This window comes from Eleutherodactylus coqui, chromosome 11 (assembly GCF_035609145.1).
Source record: "Eleutherodactylus coqui strain aEleCoq1 chromosome 11, aEleCoq1.hap1, whole genome shotgun sequence".
In the NCBI taxonomy this organism is placed as follows: domain Eukaryota; kingdom Metazoa; phylum Chordata; class Amphibia; order Anura; family Eleutherodactylidae; genus Eleutherodactylus; species Eleutherodactylus coqui.
In genome coordinates this window covers 21,251,432-21,272,453 of record NC_089847.1, presented here as the reverse complement: position 1 = coordinate 21,272,453, position 21,022 = coordinate 21,251,432, and the positions used below count along the sequence as shown (strand labels likewise).

The window sequence follows — 21,022 nt, the reverse complement described above, 5'->3', positions numbered from 1 at the left end:
GCGAGTTCTGTATATTCAAAAAACAAATAGTTGCCAGGGGTAATTTTGTACAGCTAGGGCCCCACAGTGGTAACAATCCTTGTTGTGGAATTTAGTTTTTATATATATTTTTTTAAGGATAAATTTGAATATTTTGTTAAGAAATAGAGCTGTGGTTTGGGGCTTGTCCGGATATACATCATTATTTTAATATCTTAGTAACATTGCATATACATGGACTTATACCAAAGTGGGTGATGTAGAGTGGGTACAATACAGCTTATTTATGTAGTATTATATGGCAACCATTCAGATACATGGCTGCCCAGGAATATTTGGATCCATCAGGGCATGAGATGCTTTTACAAGGGAACCACGCTTGATGCCCTAATATAAGATATGAATAGGAGTTGTTTTCTAAAAGCATCCCCTTGAAATATAAGTACTTGGGTGAGGTGGTCTTCTCTCAAGTTCTCAAAACATGTATTCCATCATTCATTAGTTATATCATCTTTATCATTCATAATATATAAAATAGGTTTCAGGTTTTAACATTTGACATCTTATCCTATTTCTGTAGATATATTCTTTATAGCTAAAGCGTCCACTGAAGTAAAGGAAGAACATGTGGAGGAAGATCAAAACATCAAGACTGCTGACAACAAGGAGGCAGAAGTGGTGGAGACAGACAGTTTGGTGGAAAAGGAAATAGAAGCAGAATACCGCCTTCTTGACCTGATCCACAGCCAGGAAGATCTGCACATCCAATACTATACTAGTCAGCAGGAAATACTGGCAGAGTATGATCATATTCAGGGCCAGATTCAGATCACAGAAGATCTGCACATTCAGGACTACGATGCAGATGATGAAGAACAGGATGGAGAAGAAGAACTGGAGTGTAAAGTAGAAGATGATGTAAAAGTAAAAATCCAGGAATATGGAGAGGATGGACTGGAGAAGGCAGACAGCACCAAAGAAAGCCAAAGAGCTTCTGGTGAAATGCCAGGGCCTAGTCACATCAGCAATACAGGTAGGAGATCGGGAAGTAACTGGGAATGTTCATGGGAACTTTTTATAAGCTTTTCAGATCATATGGTCTACAACCATAGAAACACATATGTCTGTGCAAGAGCTCCAAATACAAGATGGTATTTATGTCTTTAGAGTTTTAAACGTTAGTGAATATAATGTAGGTAGTATGTTTCATGATCTGACTACGTATGAATATGTGTTGCTGTGCGATAGTAATGAAGACTCATAATCATTTCACATATTAACACGTGTGCATTTGTTTCCTACAAACAGACAACGAATCATCTAAAAGCAAGAAAAACGACAAAAAGGGGGAAGAGAAAGAAGAGTGTAGATCTCAGCAGAGGTCAAGCAGTAAGAGCAGTTCTCTAGACCATGAGGCACTAGAGGAGCTCTACAAATCAATCAGAGCCTCTCAGAGTGGCAGTAGTGCCAACTGTTCTGATTCCTCCTCACTAGATTATGAAGCACTAGAAGAGCTCTACAAACCAATCATAGCCTCTCAGAGCGGCGGCAGAGACGACAGATCTGATTCCTCCTCGCTAGACGATGAGGCACTAGAGGAGATCTACAAATCAATCAGAGCCTCTCAGAGTGGCGGTAGTGCCGACAGATCTGATTCCTCCTCGCTAGACGATGAGGCACTAGAGGAGCTCTACAAATTAATTAGAGCCTCTCAGAGTGGCAGTAGTGCCGACAGATCTGATTCCTCCTCGCTAGACGATGAGGCACTAGAGGAGCTCTACAAATTAATTAGAGCCTCTGAGAGCGGCAGTAGCCATGATGAGGAACTCTACACAAGCGACATCTGCTTAGAGAAACTCGAGCAACCTGACAAAGAAAGATCTGACACAGTACCCCTAACATTACAGTCTTTTACATTCCATCAGAAACTGGGAGAAGGAGGCTTTGGAGAAGTCTTGTTGGCAAGTGATATCATCCGCAAAGAATGTGTTGCCCTTAAAGTGTCAAACAAATGTTTGTTCACGGAGCATGGGCACAGTTTTGTAGAGAGAGATATCTTAGAACTATCCCACGAGAGCCCGTTCCTGATTCATGGCCTGGCCGCCTTCCACACAGAAAAATGTGTCTACTATGTATTGGAATTGGCCATCAGAGGGGACCTGTTTGATTTTCTACACAAGAACTTTCCTCTTGATACCCCCACAATACAATTTATTATGGCAGAAGTGATCTGTGGCACTCAGTTCCTACACAAGAAAAACATCATACACCGGGACCTGAAGCCAGCAAACATCCTTCTGACTGTAGACGGCCATATCAAAATAACGGACTTTGGCTTTGCTGTAATGGGTGTGTATGAGAGGATCAAAGAAAGCCTTAAAGGTACACCAGGATATTTTTCCCCAGAAATGATCATGGGCAAAGAACATGGACGAGGGGCAGATTATTTTGCCATAGGTGTGATTCTGTATAACCTGTTCACAAAAAAGGAGGCTTTTCCTGGAGATAATCCCATGGACATTATGTTGTTCACCATCGAGTTTAATCCACTCTACCCAGAGTATCTGACTCCTGTCAAAGTGGCCATCTTAGAAGAGCTGCTGTGTAAAGATCAGGACTATCGCCTAGGAGTAAGAGGAGACATCAAGAAGCATCAATTTTTTTCTGGCATCAATTGGGAAGATGTGGAAGCCAGAAGAATGGAACCACCAGCAATCATGACAGCAGCTTCTGTTGACGTGAATACGGATCAAACTCTGGACTACATGGAAATGCCAAACAGTATAAGACCTGAAGACCAGAAAATATTCACAGCATTCAGCTTTGTATGTCCAGATTGGTCACAACAATATCATCCCGTCAACAATGAAGCCATTCATTAATGAAGAAAGCTGAGTGGTCAACAAGCAAAGCTGGTGGACGACCTACTCAGCTTCCATCATATCTTCATGATCTCTTCATAACATTAAACCACACTTTTTCTATATACCGGACCAGACGACCCTATAGAATATCCACCACTTAACATCCACGTAGATTCGAGCTCCGACAACCCAGGGAATCATTCTGATTGCCATATTTGGGGTCAGGGAGGAATTTTTTCCCCTAATATGAGGGCAAACCAACAATCCTCAGGGGGTTTTCGCCTCCCTCTGGGTTAACATAGTAAGTAATTACAGGTTGAAATCAAAAATTTATTTTTTTTATTTATTTTTTAAAAGACTTCTTTCAACCTTACTTGCTTGCTATGTATTACAGGTTGAAATCAAAAATTTATTTTTTTTATTTATTTTTTAAAAGACTTCTTTCAACCTTACTTGCTTGCTATGTATTACAGGTTGAAATCAAAAATTTATTTTTTTTATTTATTTTTTAAAAGACTTCTTTCAACCTTACTTGCTTGCTATGTAAGCATCTGGAAATCTCATCTACAAAGTGGTGATGACAACGGAAGGAAGCTGCTAAGAAGGAAAAAAGCAGCTCCTTCACCCATTGGACTTGACAAACAGAAGGCCCAAAGGATGAATGTGGCGTGTTGTAGGAATCCTGGAAAGTGTCACCTATGTGTGATCTGCACCTGGATTTCCAAAAACACCACAAGAGTAAGCCAAGGCCTGAAGAGCAGAATCAATATAATCTGCTCCTTTCTGTTCACTGTATGATAAAAACATCTTTCATGCATTAATAAATGTATAAAAACATCTATACAAAATATCTATATTTTCATTATTCCCACATATAGTACATTATGTTTGGTTGGATTGGTACCAGGGAGAGTTAGAATATAAAGGAAAGAGAGGCAGCGGGTTAAAAAAAAAAAACAATGGCAGAATTAATGTGTTTTCTCTCTCTGCTTTCAAAGGAAAAGAAAATAATAAAAGTTTTACAATACATTATATGCACCCAAAAATGGTACAAATAAAAATTTCAGTTTGCCACACAAAAAACAAGCCCTCATATGGCCATGATGACGGAAAAATAAAAAAGTTGTGGCTTTTGAAAAGTGAAGTTGGAAAATCCCCCCAAAATGGTTGAATCCTCGTGGCCAAAATAGGCCGTGTCCTGAAGGGGCTGTCCAGAATTAGAAAGACATAGCTGCTTTCTTCCAAAAGCAATGTCACAACTCACAAAGTCCCATTCACTGTAATGGAGCTTAACTGCAATACCAGGCAATATCCATGGTCAGCTGTGGCGTTGTTTCCGGAACAGAGCAGCCATGTTTTTCTGGACAACTTTTTTAAACAATTACCTAACCTTTGAGAAGAAATCTCTATGGGCTTAATCACACAGCGCAGCCAAATTTTGTCAATTGTTTAGACAGGGTGATACGATTGTCAGTGTGAATACACCCTAGAATGAGAACTTCAAGTAAAGCAAATGCGCGAATGTAAATTACAACTCACCTCAACTGCCAGGGTCACATTATCCTTCTCATTAATTCTATCTTCATATGCCAGTAACAATGGAGACAAATATTTCATATCCAGCTGCAAAAAATACATGAGTTACTAAAAGCTAATTGATGGATTAAAACGCGCCAAATCTTACTTTTCGTGTCAGCCACCTGCTAAAATATGGAGTTAAAGGGAACCTGTCATCACTTATAAGCAGCATAGAAAGTCCAGCTGAGGTACAGGTGCAGGCAGCGGGCGCATGCACACTCTTCTTTATTGGTGTGCGCACGCACTGACCGCAGAGTTCGATGCGCAGACCGAGTGCCAGTTTCCAGGGTTGACAGCGAGGGAACCGAGAGCCGGGTAAATACAAAAAGCACATTCCTGGACCTCCGCCCTGACCTGCAAGCCAATAAACTTAGTTTATGGTGCTTATAATTGATGACACGTTCCCTTTAGTACAAGCCTCTGGTCCTGGGACAAAATACCTCTTGTTGTCGTTCTCCGCCAATTCCACATCTCGCTTTCAGTTAATCTTCTCACTACCTAATGCACACTGTATGCTACTCTCTGATTGGCCAGTACCAATCACATAAGCAGCACTGACCAGTCAGACAGCAGGTGTAGTGAATCGGTAGGCCAATGCCGGCAATCTCCTGCTTCTAAGTCTCCTGCTTTGTTTACAGGTTGCTATAGAGACCATCGGCTTGTCAGAAGCAAGCCGACTGTCTCTGTGGCAGGGAGAGCTGGTGCTTGGGTGTCAGAGGACAAGCAGGCACCAGCTCTTACAGCAGAGATCAGAGAAAACCTCTGATCTCTGCTGTGTTAACCCTTTACATGCTGCAGTCTATGTGACTGCAGCATGTAAAGGGCTGTCACTGCAGCATGTAAAGGGCTGTCCCCATCAGACCCCCGGAAAGTGATCAGGGGGTCCTGATGGGTCCCTGTGGAAGTCCCCTAAAGGGACAAAAATTTAAAAAAAAGTTAAAAAAAAAAACAAAAGTGAAAAAATTATAAAAAAAATAAAAATAAAAACACTTGTCTCCCTTTACTTTGTAAAAAATGTAAAATAAAATCACACATGTGGTATCCCTGCGTCGTAATGACCCAGAGAAGGAAGTTGGTACATTATTTAACCCCTTAATGACATGGCCCCTTTTTTCTTTTTTCCCCATTTCTTTTTTCCTCCCCGAAACATAAAAACTGTATAAACTTGCTATCGCCAGAATGGTGCTGACTCAGAGAATAATGATATCACATTATTTATTCTGCATGTTGAACGCCGTACAAATGAAATCCAAAAAAGGAATGGCAGAATTTATTTTTTTCCCCCAATCTCCCTACAAATGTTTTTACAAAAGTTATGCAATACATTATATATACCCAAAAATGATGCCATCAAAAAGTACAACTTGTCCTGCAAAAAACAAGCCCTCATATGGCTGTGTCAATGGAAAAATGAAAAAGTTATGGCTCTTGGAACTCGACTGCAAAATTAGTTGAAATTCAATGATTAGACCATTTAAAAAACCTGCCCTGGTGGGTACGACAGGGTCGTAGGAAACCCGCCACTCAAGGGGTTAAGGGTGCATTCACATGTAGCTGATGCGGTGCAGATTTCACCCTTTCAACACGGATTCATTTGTAAGATTGAAATCTGCTGCAGATCTGCATAAAATTTTGCACCAAACCAGCTACATGTGAACGCATCCTAACTCAAGACAATCTACCTCATCAAGGCCGCAAACACCCCACTACATGACAAACATTACAGAACCCACATCCCTGTACTACTGGCAGAGCCTCCAAATCAGACACTTTCTTCTTTCTTTGCCCCCCGCCAAAGCAATGACTCCCTTCGAACAACTCTGCAGTGGGTCTGGTCCGTCTCGTCACACCTGCTCATGCATATATAACATACTAACTACGCATGTAGAGACTCTACCCCCTCCATATATCCTCACATGGGAAAGAGATCTGTCGCTATCGTTTACACCAGAACATTAGCTAAAATCTACTCCTTTACACATAAATCCTCCATCTCTACTAAGATTCAGGAAACTGGATTCAAAATTCTCTGACAGTGGTACAGGGTGCCCTCTCATCTATATAAAATGATACCATCTGCTTCTCTGCTTTGTTGGAGATGCGGAACAGATCAGGGAACTATACTTCATATATTCTGGGAGTGCCCGGTGTTGTCGGGTTTCTGGTCAGAGGTATGGCACATTATCTCAAAATTTACGGACTTTGCTCTTCCAAAATCACTCACATTCTTCCTCCTGCACCTTAGTGACATCCCCCCATACTTCTATAGGAGCTCTGTGGTCAGACATCTGGTTAATGCAGCTAGGGCATGCATTCCGAAGCTATGGCGACAAGCTTCCCCTCCCTCTATCTCGATCTGGTTTCACGTGATCCACAAGACGATGGAGATGGAAGAACTTACAGCATCTATCAAAGACTTGCTGGATAAGTTTTCCAAAAACATGGCACTACTGGATTGAGATCCTAAATTCTCTGGGATATAGAAATCAAATTGGTCAAAGTTCCCCCGACCCAATTTTCAGGTTCCTTGTATCGGTTACCTGGACCTGGTGCTCCCATACCCCTCTCCCCAAAAACTCTATTGTTTTCTTTTCACACTACCTTTGCGGCTCCCACTCTTCCTCCTCCCTCCATGGTATAGTCCTTAAGCAGTGAAATATTCTAAAGCGCGGTCTTAAAAAATAACTAGTAATTATCCTCCTGTGCTACCATTGTGATGTCATCAACTGCCTTATGGAAGAAACCAGAACATCATGTTGTTGCATGCTGAATATTTGGACATGTTGGAGAACGTTCCTTAAGATGGTTGATGACATCACAATGGCCGTCGTGACATCAGAATGGCAGGTAGCGGAATATTCTTTTGCACATCTAATAACCATTGCATTCACTTGCTGCAGCCAGCAGATTGCAAGTGGGAGAAACAATCTGCGCATTTCTATATCTTCTACATATTTGCCTTTGTGATACAATAAAGGCAAAAAAGAAGAGAAATTGTTAGCAGTAAGAAGCAGATAAGATCGAGGAGATACCTAAAACAAAAAAGAATTGTGAAGATGACGGCCAGCAAAAGCCAAGTGAAGCTTAGAAACAAAAAAATGAACGGTTCTAAGCACGCCTGCGAAATATAGAGGAGGAAAAGGAGGACAATTTGGAAGAAAACCAAATCCAGGCTGATGACCAGGAGACAGAACTGATGCCAGACAGCGTTGTGGGACAAAAAGTACAAGCAGAATATCATCATCTTCATGACCTGATCCGCAGCCTAGAAGATCTGTGCGTCCAAGTACCCTGCTAGTCAGCAGGAAATACTGGCAGCGTATGATCGCATTCACGACCTGATCCAGAGTACATCCAGTACTATGGTGGTCAGCATGAAGAACGACATAACGGAGAAGAAGAGCTGGAGAGTAAAGGAGGAGATAATGAAGATGTAAACCTCAAGTAGTCCTGTTTCGGTGTATGCAAGCTAGCATAAAAGTCTGGGTGGGATTCCCCTATTTCAGTGGGTGTGGATGTTTAAGCTAAATCCTGTTTCGGTGTATGTATGCATTACATAGCATTACATCCTGCTGCGATCGGACAGGCATTCTATCAAGCCACCCCGCGGGCGATCGGATGAATGGCGTAGTAGCGCATAAAGGACAAACAGACACACACGCATACAGACATACATTCAATTTTATATATATATAGATCAATGCTCGTGCCAAATTTCACGTTTCTATGACACTGGAAAGTGAGAAAAATACATTCCGTACGTAAAATTTTGACGCTAATTCTTTTGCGCATAGAATTGAATAATTGAGTTGGCACCTGTTAGTTTTTCCTATTTATGACATATTCAATGCCCATGCCAAATTTTAAGTTTCTATGTGAGAAAATTAGATTCTGTGCGTAAAATTTGGACGCTAATTCTTTTGCGCATAGAATTGAATAATCGAGTTGGGACCCATTAGCTTTTCCTATTTATGACATAATCAATGCCAGTGCCAAATTTCGAGTTTCTATGACATCAGAAAGTGAAAGAATTAGATTCCGTACGTAAAATTTGGATGCTAATTCTTTTGCGCATAGAATTGAATAATCAAGTTGGGACCCGTTAACTTTTCCTATTTATGACATATTCAATGCCCGCGCCAAGTTTTAAGTTTCTATGACATTGGGAAGTGAGAGATTTAGATTATGTACGTTAAATTTTGACGCCAATTCTTTTGCGCTAGAATTGAATAATCGAGTTGGGACCATATTACTTTTCCTATTTTGGAGATAATCTATCCTCTTGCCAAAATTCATGTTTCTACGACATCGGGAAGTTGGAGAACTTTTGGCGAGTCAGTCAGTGAGTGAGTCAGTCCGGGAGTCAGTGAGTGAGTCAGTGAGGGCTTTCAGCTTTATATATATATATAGATAGATATAGATATATACATATATTCACATACATGTACATGGTGGGCAAGTTGGAGCATGTTCCTCAAGACAGATGATGACATCACAATTGCAGATGACATCACAATTGCAGATGACATCACAATAGTAGTCCATTAGGTGACATCACAATGAAAGTTGATGACATCACAATGGCACAAGGCTTCTTATACCAGTGCACGGGTTAGAATCCTTGCATTCACTTGCTGCAGCTAGCAGAGAATAAGTGAGAGCGACTATCCTTTTGGATTTCTATATTTTCTATATTTTTGCCTTTGTGATATAATGAAGGCAAAAAAGAAGACAAACCATTTACAGGAAGAAGCTGATAAGATCGAGCACATTCCTGAAGAGAAGAACGATGGCCGTAAAGGCCAGAATGAGCCAATTAAAGCTAAGAAACCAAAAAAGAACTGGTTTTTAGCACGCCTACAAAAAACCTGGGCAAGGATTACTGGGTGTATGAGGAGCTGCTGCACTTGCATCCAAGTAGAGAGAAGTGCCGAAGAACTCCCAGGACCCAGTGGAATAACAATGGAGGAAGTCCCAAGTCCCAGCGGGATAAATATGGAGAAGAAACTTCCAGGATCCAGAGATATAAACATGGAAGAACTCCCAAATCCTGTCGGGATCAATATGGAGGAGGAACTTCCAGGATCCAGAGACATAAACATGGAGGAACTCTTAGATCCCAGCAGGATCAATATGGAAGAGGAACTCCCTGGGCCCAGTGGGATCAACATAGAGTACAGCAAAGGTAGGATATCATGTACCTTCTCATATAATACAAGGTTATGCTTTTAGTTACAGACCCCCATTATAACTGCCAATCACAAATTAATGGATATCTTTGGCGAGTTCTGTATATTCAAAAAACAAATAGTTGCCAGGGGTAATTTTGTACAGCTAGGGCCCCACAGTGGTAACAATCCTTGTTGTGGAATTTAGTTTTTATATATATTTTTTTAAGGATAAATTTGAATATTTTGTTAAGAAATAGAGCTGTGGTTTGGGGCTTGTCCGGATATACATCATTATTTTAATATCTTAGTAACATTGCATATACATGGACTTATACCAAAGTGGGTGATGTAGAGTGGGTACAATACAGCTTATTTATGTAGTATTATATGGCAACCATTCAGATACATGGCTGCCCAGGAATATTTGGATCCATCAGGGCATGAGATGCTTTTACAAGGGAACCACGCTTGATGCCCTAATATAAGATATGAATAGGAGTTGTTTTCTAAAAGCATCCCCTTGAAATATAAGTACTTGGGTGAGGTGGTCTTCTCTCAAGTTCTCAAAACATGTATTCCATCATTCATTAGTTATATCATCTTTATCATTCATAATATATAAAATAGGTTTCAGGTTTTAACATTTGACATCTTATCCTATTTCTGTAGATATATTCTTTATAGCTAAAGCGTCCACTGAAGTAAAGGAAGAACATGTGGAGGAAGATCAAAACATCAAGACTGCTGACAACAAGGAGGCAGAAGTGGTGGAGACAGACAGTTTGGTGGAAAAGGAAATAGAAGCAGAATACCGCCTTCTTGACCTGATCCACAGCCAGGAAGATCTGCACATCCAATACTATACTAGTCAGCAGGAAATACTGGCAGAGTATGATCATATTCAGGGCCAGATTCAGATCACAGAAGATCTGCACATTCAGGACTACGATGCAGATGATGAAGAACAGGATGGAGAAGAAGAACTGGAGTGTAAAGTAGAAGATGATGTAAAAGTAAAAATCCAGGAATATGGAGAGGATGGACTGGAGAAGGCAGACAGCACCAAAGAAAGCCAAAGAGCTTCTGGTGAAATGCCAGGGCCTAGTCACATCAGCAATACAGGTAGGAGATCGGGAAGTAACTGGGAATGTTCATGGGAACTTTTTATAAGCTTTTCAGATCATATGGTCTACAACCATAGAAACACATATGTCTGTGCAAGAGCTCCAAATACAAGATGGTATTTATGTCTTTAGAGTTTTAAACGTTAGTGAATATAATGTAGGTAGTATGTTTCATGATCTGACTACGTATGAATATGTGTTGCTGTGCGATAGTAATGAAGACTCATAATCATTTCACATATTAACACGTGTGCATTTGTTTCCTACAAACAGACAACGAATCATCTAAAAGCAAGAAAAACGACAAAAAGGGGGAAGAGAAAGAAGAGTGTAGATCTCAGCAGAGGTCAAGCAGTAAGAGCAGTTCTCTAGACCATGAGGCACTAGAGGAGCTCTACAAATCAATCAGAGCCTCTCAGAGTGGCAGTAGTGCCAACTGTTCTGATTCCTCCTCACTAGATTATGAAGCACTAGAAGAGCTCTACAAACCAATCATAGCCTCTCAGAGCGGCGGCAGAGACGACAGATCTGATTCCTCCTCGCTAGACGATGAGGCACTAGAGGAGATCTACAAATCAATCAGAGCCTCTCAGAGTGGCGGTAGTGCCGACAGATCTGATTCCTCCTCGCTAGACGATGAGGCACTAGAGGAGCTCTACAAATTAATTAGAGCCTCTCAGAGTGGCAGTAGTGCCGACAGATCTGATTCCTCCTCGCTAGACGATGAGGCACTAGAGGAGCTCTACAAATTAATTAGAGCCTCTGAGAGCGGCAGTAGCCATGATGAGGAACTCTACACAAGCGACATCTGCTTAGAGAAACTCGAGCAACCTGACAAAGAAAGATCTGACACAGTACCCCTAACATTACAGTCTTTTACATTCCATCAGAAACTGGGAGAAGGAGGCTTTGGAGAAGTCTTGTTGGCAAGTGATATCATCCGCAAAGAATGTGTTGCCCTTAAAGTGTCAAACAAATGTTTGTTCACGGAGCATGGGCACAGTTTTGTAGAGAGAGATATCTTAGAACTATCCCACGAGAGCCCGTTCCTGATTCATGGCCTGGCCGCCTTCCACACAGAAAAATGTGTCTACTATGTATTGGAATTGGCCATCAGAGGGGACCTGTTTGATTTTCTACACAAGAACTTTCCTCTTGATACCCCCACAATACAATTTATTATGGCAGAAGTGATCTGTGGCACTCAGTTCCTACACAAGAAAAACATCATACACCGGGACCTGAAGCCAGCAAACATCCTTCTGACTGTAGACGGCCATATCAAAATAACGGACTTTGGCTTTGCTGTAATGGGTGTGTATGAGAGGATCAAAGAAAGCCTTAAAGGTACACCAGGATATTTTTCCCCAGAAATGATCATGGGCAAAGAACATGGACGAGGGGCAGATTATTTTGCCATAGGTGTGATTCTGTATAACCTGTTCACAAAAAAGGAGGCTTTTCCTGGAGATAATCCCATGGACATTATGTTGTTCACCATCGAGTTTAATCCACTCTACCCAGAGTATCTGACTCCTGTCAAAGTGGCCATCTTAGAAGAGCTGCTGTGTAAAGATCAGGACTATCGCCTAGGAGTAAGAGGAGACATCAAGAAGCATCAATTTTTTTCTGGCATCAATTGGGAAGATGTGGAAGCCAGAAGAATGGAACCACCAGCAATCATGACAGCAGCTTCTGTTGACGTGAATACGGATCAAACTCTGGACTACATGGAAATGCCAAACAGTATAAGACCTGAAGACCAGAAAATATTCACAGCATTCAGCTTTGTATGTCCAGATTGGTCACAACAATATCATCCCGTCAACAATGAAGCCATTCATTAATGAAGAAAGCTGAGTGGTCAACAAGCAAAGCTGGTGGACGACCCACTCAGCTTCCATCATATCTTCATGATCTCTTCATAACATTAAACCACACTTTTTCTATATACCGGACCAGACGACCCTATAGAATATCCACCACTTAACATCCACGTAGATTCGAGCTCCGACAACCCAGGGAATCATTCTGATTGCCATATTTGGGGTCAGGGAGGAATTTTTTCCCCTAATATGAGGGCAAACCAACAATCCTCAGGGGGTTTTCGCCTCCCTCTGGGTTAACATAGTAAGTAATTACAGGTTGAAATCAAAAATTTATTTTTTTTATTTATTTTTTAAAAGACTTCTTTCAACCTTACTTGCTTGCTATGTATTACAGGTTGAAATCAAAAATTTATTTTTTTTATTTATTTTTTAAAAGACTTCTTTCAACCTTACTTGCTTGCTATGTATTACAGGTTGAAATCAAAAATTTATTTTTTTTATTTATTTTTTAAAAGACTTCTTTCAACCTTACTTGCTTGCTATGTAAGCATCTGGAAATCTCATCTACAAAGTGGTGATGACAACGGAAGGAAGCTGCTAAGAAGGAAAAAAGCAGCTCCTTCACCCATTGGACTTGACAAACAGAAGGCCCAAAGGATGAATGTGGCGTGTTGTAGGAATCCTGGAAAGTGTCACCTATGTGTGATCTGCACCTGGATTTCCAAAAACACCACAAGAGTAAGCCAAGGCCTGAAGAGCAGAATCAATATAATCTGCTCCTTTCTGTTCACTGTATGATAAAAACATCTTTCATGCATTAATAAATGTATAAAAACATCTATACAAAATATCTATATTTTCATTATTCCCACATATAGTACATTATGTTTGGTTGGATTGGTACCAGGGAGAGTTAGAATATAAAGGAAAGAGAGGCAGCGGGTTAAAAAAAAAAAACAATGGCAGAATTAATGTGTTTTCTCTCTCTGCTTTCAAAGGAAAAGAAAATAATAAAAGTTTTACAATACATTATATGCACCCAAAAATGGTACAAATAAAAATTTCAGTTTGCCACACAAAAAACAAGCCCTCATATGGCCATGATGACGGAAAAATAAAAAAGTTGTGGCTTTTGAAAAGTGAAGTTGGAAAATCCCCCCAAAATGGTTGAATCCTCGTGGCCAAAATAGGCCGTGTCCTGAAGGGGCTGTCCAGAATTAGAAAGACATAGCTGCTTTCTTCCAAAAGCAATGTCACAACTCACAAAGTCCCATTCACTGTAATGGAGCTTAACTGCAATACCAGGCAATATCCATGGTCAGCTGTGGCGTTGTTTCCGGAACAGAGCAGCCATGTTTTTCTGGACAACTTTTTTAAACAATTACCTAACCTTTGAGAAGAAATCTCTATGGGCTTAATCACACAGCGCAGCCAAATTTTGTCAATTGTTTAGACAGGGTGATACGATTGTCAGTGTGAATACACCCTAGAATGAGAACTTCAAGTAAAGCAAATGCGCGAATGTAAATTACAACTCACCTCAACTGCCAGGGTCACATTATCCTTCTCATTAATTCTATCTTCATATGCCAGTAACAATGGAGACAAATATTTCATATCCAGCTGCAAAAAATACATGAGTTACTAAAAGCTAATTGATGGATTAAAACGCGCCAAATCTTACTTTTCGTGTCAGCCACCTGCTAAAATATGGAGTTAAAGGGAACCTGTCATCACTTATAAGCAGCATAGAAAGTCCAGCTGAGGTACAGGTGCAGGCAGCGGGCGCATGCACACTCTTCTTTATTGGTGTGCGCACGCACTGACCGCAGAGTTCGATGCGCAGACCGAGTGCCAGTTTCCAGGGTTGACAGCGAGGGAACCGAGAGCCGGGTAAATACAAAAAGCACATTCCTGGACCTCCGCCCTGACCTGCAAGCCAATAAACTTAGTTTATGGTGCTTATAATTGATGACACGTTCCCTTTAGTACAAGCCTCTGGTCCTGGGACAAAATACCTCTTGTTGTCGTTCTCCGCCAATTCCACATCTCGCTTTCAGTTAATCTTCTCACTACCTAATGCACACTGTATGCTACTCTCTGATTGGCCAGTACCAATCACATAAGCAGCACTGACCAGTCAGACAGCAGGTGTAGTGAATCGGTAGGCCAATGCCGGCAATCTCCTGCTTCTAAGTCTCCTGCTTTGTTTACAGGTTGCTATAGAGACCATCGGCTTGTCAGAAGCAAGCCGACTGTCTCTGTGGCAGGGAGAGCTGGTGCTTGGGTGTCAGAGGACAAGCAGGCACCAGCTCTTACAGCAGAGATCAGAGAAAACCTCTGATCTCTGCTGTGTTAACCCTTTACATGCTGCAGTCTATGTGACTGCAGCATGTAAAGGGCTGTCACTGCAGCATGTAAAGGGCTGTCCCCATCAGACCCCCGGAAAGTGATCAGGGGGTCCTGATGGGTCCCTGTGGAAGTCCCCTAAAGGGACAAAAATTTAAAAAAAAGTTAAAAAAAAAAACAAAAGTGAAAAAATTATAAAAAAAATAAAAATAAAAACACTTGTCTCCCTTTACTTTGTAAAAAATGTAAAATAAAATCACACATGTGGTATCCCTGCGTCGTAATGACCCAGAGAAGGAAGTTGGTACATTATTTAACCCCTTAATGACATGGCCCCTTTTTTCTTTTTTCCCCATTTCTTTTTTCCTCCCCGAAACATAAAAACTGTATAAACTTGCTATCGCCAGAATGGTGCTGACTCAGAGAATAATGATATCACATTATTTATTCTGCATGTTGAACGCCGTACAAATGAAATCCAAAAAAGGAATGGCAGAATTTATTTTTTTCCCCCAATCTCCCTACAAATGTTTTTACAAAAGTTATGCAATACATTATATATACCCAAAAATGATGCCATCAAAAAGTACAACTTGTCCTGCAAAAAACAAGCCCTCATATGGCTGTGTCAATGGAAAAATGAAAAAGTTATGGCTCTTGGAACTCGACTGCAAAATTAGTTGAAATTCAATGATTAGACCATTTAAAAAACCTGCCCTGGTGGGTACGACAGGGTCGTAGGAAACCCGCCACTCAAGGGGTTAAGGGTGCATTCACATGTAGCTGATGCGGTGCAGATTTCACCCTTTCAACACGGATTCATTTGTAAGATTGAAATCTGCTGCAGATCTGCATAAAATTTTGCACCAAACCAGCTACATGTGAACGCATCCTAACTCAAGACAATCTACCTCATCAAGGCCGCAAACACCCCACTACATGACAAACATTACAGAACCCACATCCCTGTACTACTGGCAGAGCCTCCAAATCAGACACTTTCTTCTTTCTTTGCCCCCCGCCAAAGCAATGACTCCCTTCGAACAACTCTGCAGTGGGTCTGGTCCGTCTCGTCACACCTGCTCATGCATATATAACATACTAACTACGCATGTAGAGACTCTACCCCCTCCATATATCCTCACATGGGAAAGAGATCTGTCGCTATCGTTTACACCAGAACATTAGCTAAAATCTACTCCTTTACACATAAATCCTCCATCTCTACTAAGATTCAGGAAACTGGATTCAAAATTCTCTGACAGTGGTACAGGGTGCCCTCTCATCTATATAAAATGATACCATCTGCTTCTCTGCTTTGTTGGAGATGCGGAACAGATCAGGGAACTATACTTCATATATTCTGGGAGTGCCCGGTGTTGTCGGGTTTCTGGTCAGAGGTATGGCACATTATCTCAAAATTTACGGACTTTGCTCTTCCAAAATCACTCACATTCTTCCTCCTGCACCTTAGTGACATCCCCCCATACTTCTATAGGAGCTCTGTGGTCAGACATCTGGTTAATGCAGCTAGGGCATGCATTCCGAAGCTATGGCGACAAGCTTCCCCTCCCTCTATCTCGATCTGGTTTCACGTGATCCACAAGACGATGGAGATGGAAGAACTTACAGCATCTATCAAAGACTTGCTGGATAAGTTTTCCAAAAACATGGCACTACTGGATTGAGATCCTAAATTCTCTGGGATATAGAAATCAAATTGGTCAAAGTTCCCCCGACCCAATTTTCAGGTTCCTTGTATCGGTTACCTGGACCTGGTGCTCCCATACCCCTCTCCCCAAAAACTCTATTGTTTTCTTTTCACACTACCTTTGCGGCTCCCACTCTTCCTCCTCCCTCCATGGTATAGTCCTTAAGCAGTGAAATATTCTAAAGCGCGGTCTTAAAAAATAACTAGTAATTATCCTCCTGTGCTACCATTGTGATGTCATCAACTGCCTTATGGAAGAAACCAGAACATCATGTTGTTGCATGCTGAATATTTGGACATGTTGGAGAACGTTCCTTAAGATGGTTGATGACATCACAATGGCCGTCGTGACATCAGAATGGCAGGTAGCGGAATATTCTTTTGCACATCTAATAACCATTGCATTCACTTGCTGCAGCCAGCAGATTGCAAGTGGGAGAAACAATCTGCGCATTTCTATATCTTCTACATATTTGCCTTTGTGATACAATAAAGGCAAAAAAGAAGAGAAATTGTTAGCAGTAAGAAGCAGATAAGATCGAGGAGATACCTAAAACAAAAAAGAATTGTGAAGATGACGGCCAGCAAAAGCCAAGTGAAGCTTAGAAACAAAAAAATGAACGGTTCTAAGCACGCCTGCGAAATATAGAGGAGGAAAAGGAGGACAATTTGGAAGAAAACCAAATCCAGGCTGATGACCAGGAGACAGAACTGATGCCAGACAGCGTTGTGGGACAAAAAGTACAAGCAGAATATCATCATCTTCATGACCTGATCCGCAGCCTAGAAGATCTGTGCGTCCAAGTACCCTGCTAGTCAGCAGGAAATACTGGCAGCGTATGATCGCATTCACGACCTGATCCAGAGTACATCCAGTACTATGGTGGTCAGCATGAAGAACGACATAACGGAGAAGAAGAGCTGGAGAGTAAAGGAGGAGATAATGAAGATGTAAACCTCAAGTAGTCCTGTTTCGGTGTATGCAAGCTAGCATAAAAGTCTGGGTGGGATTCCCCTATTTCAGTGGGTGTGGATGTTTAAGCTAAATCCTGTTTCGGTGTATGTATGCATTACATAGCATTACATCCTGCTGCGATCGGACAGGCATTCTATCAAGCCACCCCGCGGGCGATCGGATGAATGGCGTAGTAGCGCATAAAGGACAAACAGACACACACGCATACAGACATACATTCAATTTTATATATATATAGATCAATGCTCGTGCCAAATTTCACGTTTCTATGACACTGGAAAGTGAGAAAAATACATTCCGTACGTAAAATTTTGACGCTAATTCTTTTGCGCATAGAATTGAATAATTGAGTTGGCACCTGTTAGTTTTTCCTATTTATGACATATTCAATGCCCATGCCAAATTTTAAGTTTCTATGTGAGAAAATTAGATTCTGTGCGTAAAATTTGGACGCTAATTCTTTTGCGCATAGAATTGAATAATCGAGTTGGGACCCATTAGCTTTTCCTATTTATGACATAATCAATGCCAGTGCCAAATTTCGAGTTTCTATGACATCAGAAAGTGAAAGAATTAGATTCCGTACGTAAAATTTGGATGCTAATTCTTTTGCGCATAGAATTGAATAATCAAGTTGGGACCCGTTAACTTTTCCTATTTATGACATATTCAATGCCCGCGCCAAGTTTTAAGTTTCTATGACATTGGGAAGTGAGAGATTTAGATTATGTACGTTAAATTTTGACGCCAATTCTTTTGCGCTAGAATTGAATAATCGAGTTGGGACCATATTACTTTTCCTATTTTGGAGATAATCTATCCTCTTGCCAAAATTCATGTTTCTACGACATCGGGAAGTTGGAGAACTTTTGGCGAGTCAGTCAGTGAGTGAGTCAGTCCGGGAGTCAGTGAGTGAGTCAGTGAGGGCTTTCAGCTTTATATATATATATAGATAGATATAGATATATACATATATTCACATACATGTACATGGTGGGCAAGTTGGAGCATGTTCCTCAAGACAGATGATGACATCACAATTGCAGATGACATCACAATTGCAGATGACATCACAATAGTAGTCCATTAGGTGACATCACAATGAAAGTTGATGACATCACAATGGCACAAGGCTTCTTATACCAGTGCACGGGTTAGAATCCTTGCATTCACTTGCTGCAGCTAGCAGAGAATAAGTGAGAGCGACTATCCTTTTGGATTTCTATATTTTCTATATTTTTGCCTTTGTGATATAATGAAGGCAAAAAAGAAGACAAACCATTTACAGGAAGAAGCTGATAAGATCGAGCACATTCCTGAAGAGAAGAACGATGGCCGTAAAGGCCAGAATGAGCCAATTAAAGCTAAGAAACCAAAAAAGAACTGGTTTTTAGCACGCCTACAAAAAACCTGGGCAAGGATTACTGGGTGTATGAGGAGCTGCTGCACTTGCATCCAAGTAGAGAGAAGTGCCGAAGAACTCCCAGGACCCAGTGGAATAACAATGGAGGAAGTCCCAAGTCCCAGCGGGATAAATATGGAGAAGAAACTTCCAGGATCCAGAGATATAAACATGGAAGAACTCCCAAATCCTGTCGGGATCAATATGGAGGAGGAACTTCCAGGATCCAGAGACATAAACATGGAGGAACTCTTAGATCCCAGCAGGATCAATATGGAAGAGGAACTCCCTGGGCCCAGTGGGATCAACATAGAGTACAGCAAAGGTAGGATATCATGTACCTTCTCATATAATACAAGGTTATGCTTTTAGTTACAGACCCCCATTATAACTGCCAATCACAAATTAATGGATATCTTTGGCGAGTTCTGTATATTCAAAAAACAAATAGTTGCCAGGGGTAATTTTGTACAGCTAGGGCCCCACAGTGGTAACAATCCTTGTTGTGGAATTTAGTTTTTATATATATTTTTTTAAGGATAAATTTGAATATTTTGTTAAGAAATAGAGCTGTGGTTTGGGGCTTGTCCGGATATACATCATTATTTTAATATCTTAGTAACATTGCATATACATGGACTTATACCAAAGTGGGTGATGTAGAGTGGGTACAATACAGCTTATTTATGTAGTATTATATGGCAACCATTCAGATACATGGCTGCCCAGGAATATTTGGATCCATCAGGGCATGAGATGCTTTTACAAGGGAACCACGCTTGATGCCCTAATATAAGATATGAATAGGAGTTGTTTTCTAAAAGCATCCCCTTGAAATATAAGTACTTGGGTGAGGTGGTCTTCTCTCAAGTTCTCAAAACATGTATTCCATCATTCATTAGTTATATCATCTTTATCATTCATAATATATAAAATAGGTTTCAGGTTTTAACATTTGACATCTTATCCTATTTCTGTAGATATATTCTTTATAGCTAAAGCGTCCACTGAAGTAAAGGAAGAACATGTGGAGGAAGATCAAAACATCAAGACTGCTGACAACAAGGAGGCAGAAGTGGTGGAGACAGACAGTTTGGTGGAAAAGGAAATAGAAGCAGAATACCGCCTTCTTGACCTGATCCACAGCCAGGAAGATCTGCACATCCAATACTATACTAGTCAGCAGGAAATACTGGCAGAGTATGATCATATTCAGGGCCAGATTCAGATCACAGAAGATCTGCACATTCAGGACTACGATGCAGATGATGAAGAACAGGATGGAGAAGAAGAACTGGAGTGTAAAGTAGAAGATGATGTAAAAGTAAAAATCCAGGAATATGGAGAGGATGGACTGGAGAAGGCAGACAGCACCAAAGAAAGCCAAAGAGCTTCTGGTGAAATGCCAGGGCCTAGTCACATCAGCAATACAGGTAGGAGATCGGGAAGTAACTGGGAATGTTCATGGGAACTTTTTATAAGCTTTTCAGATCATATGGTCTACAACCATAGAAACACATATGTCTGTGCAAGAGCTCCAAATACAAGATGGTATTTATGTCTTTAGAGTTTTAAACGTTAGTGAATATAATGTAGGTAGTATGTTTCATGATCTGACTACGTATGAATATGTGTTGCTGTGCGATAGTAATGAAGACTCATAATCATTTCACATATTAACACGTGTGCATTTGTTTCCTACAAACAGACAACGAATCATCTAAAAGCAAGAAAAACGACAAAAAGGGGGAAGAGAAAGAAGAGTGTAGATCTCAGCAGAGGTCAAGCAGTAAGAGCAGTTCTCTAGACCATGAGGCACTAGAGGAGCTCTACAAATCAATCAGAGCCTCTCAGAGTGGCAGTAGTGCCAACTGTTCTGATTCCTCCTCACTAGATTATGAAGCACTAGAAGAGCTCTACAAACCAATCATAGCCTCTCAGAGCGGCGGCAGAGACGACAGATCTGATTCCTCCTCGCTAGACGATGAGGCACTAGAGGAGATCTACAAATCAATCAGAGCCTCTCAGAGTGGCGGTAG

At 41.0% G+C, this 21,022-nt stretch overlaps 1 protein-coding gene across 2 annotated transcripts in view; it reads right to left on the bottom strand.

The window, feature by feature from the left end:
• LOC136582827 (uncharacterized) overlaps positions 1-21,022 on the bottom strand; it is a 219,436-nt gene that overhangs the window by 132,163 nt on the left and 66,251 nt on the right. For both annotated transcript variants that reach the window (XM_066584087.1, XM_066584088.1), the window contains 2 exons: positions 14,085-14,168; positions 4,383-4,466 (listed from right to left, as the gene is read on the bottom strand). In XM_066584087.1, the coding sequence (XP_066440184.1) occupies positions 4,383-4,466; positions 14,085-14,168 (168 nt within the window). The remainder of the gene's footprint in view (positions 1-4,382; positions 4,467-14,084; positions 14,169-21,022) is intronic.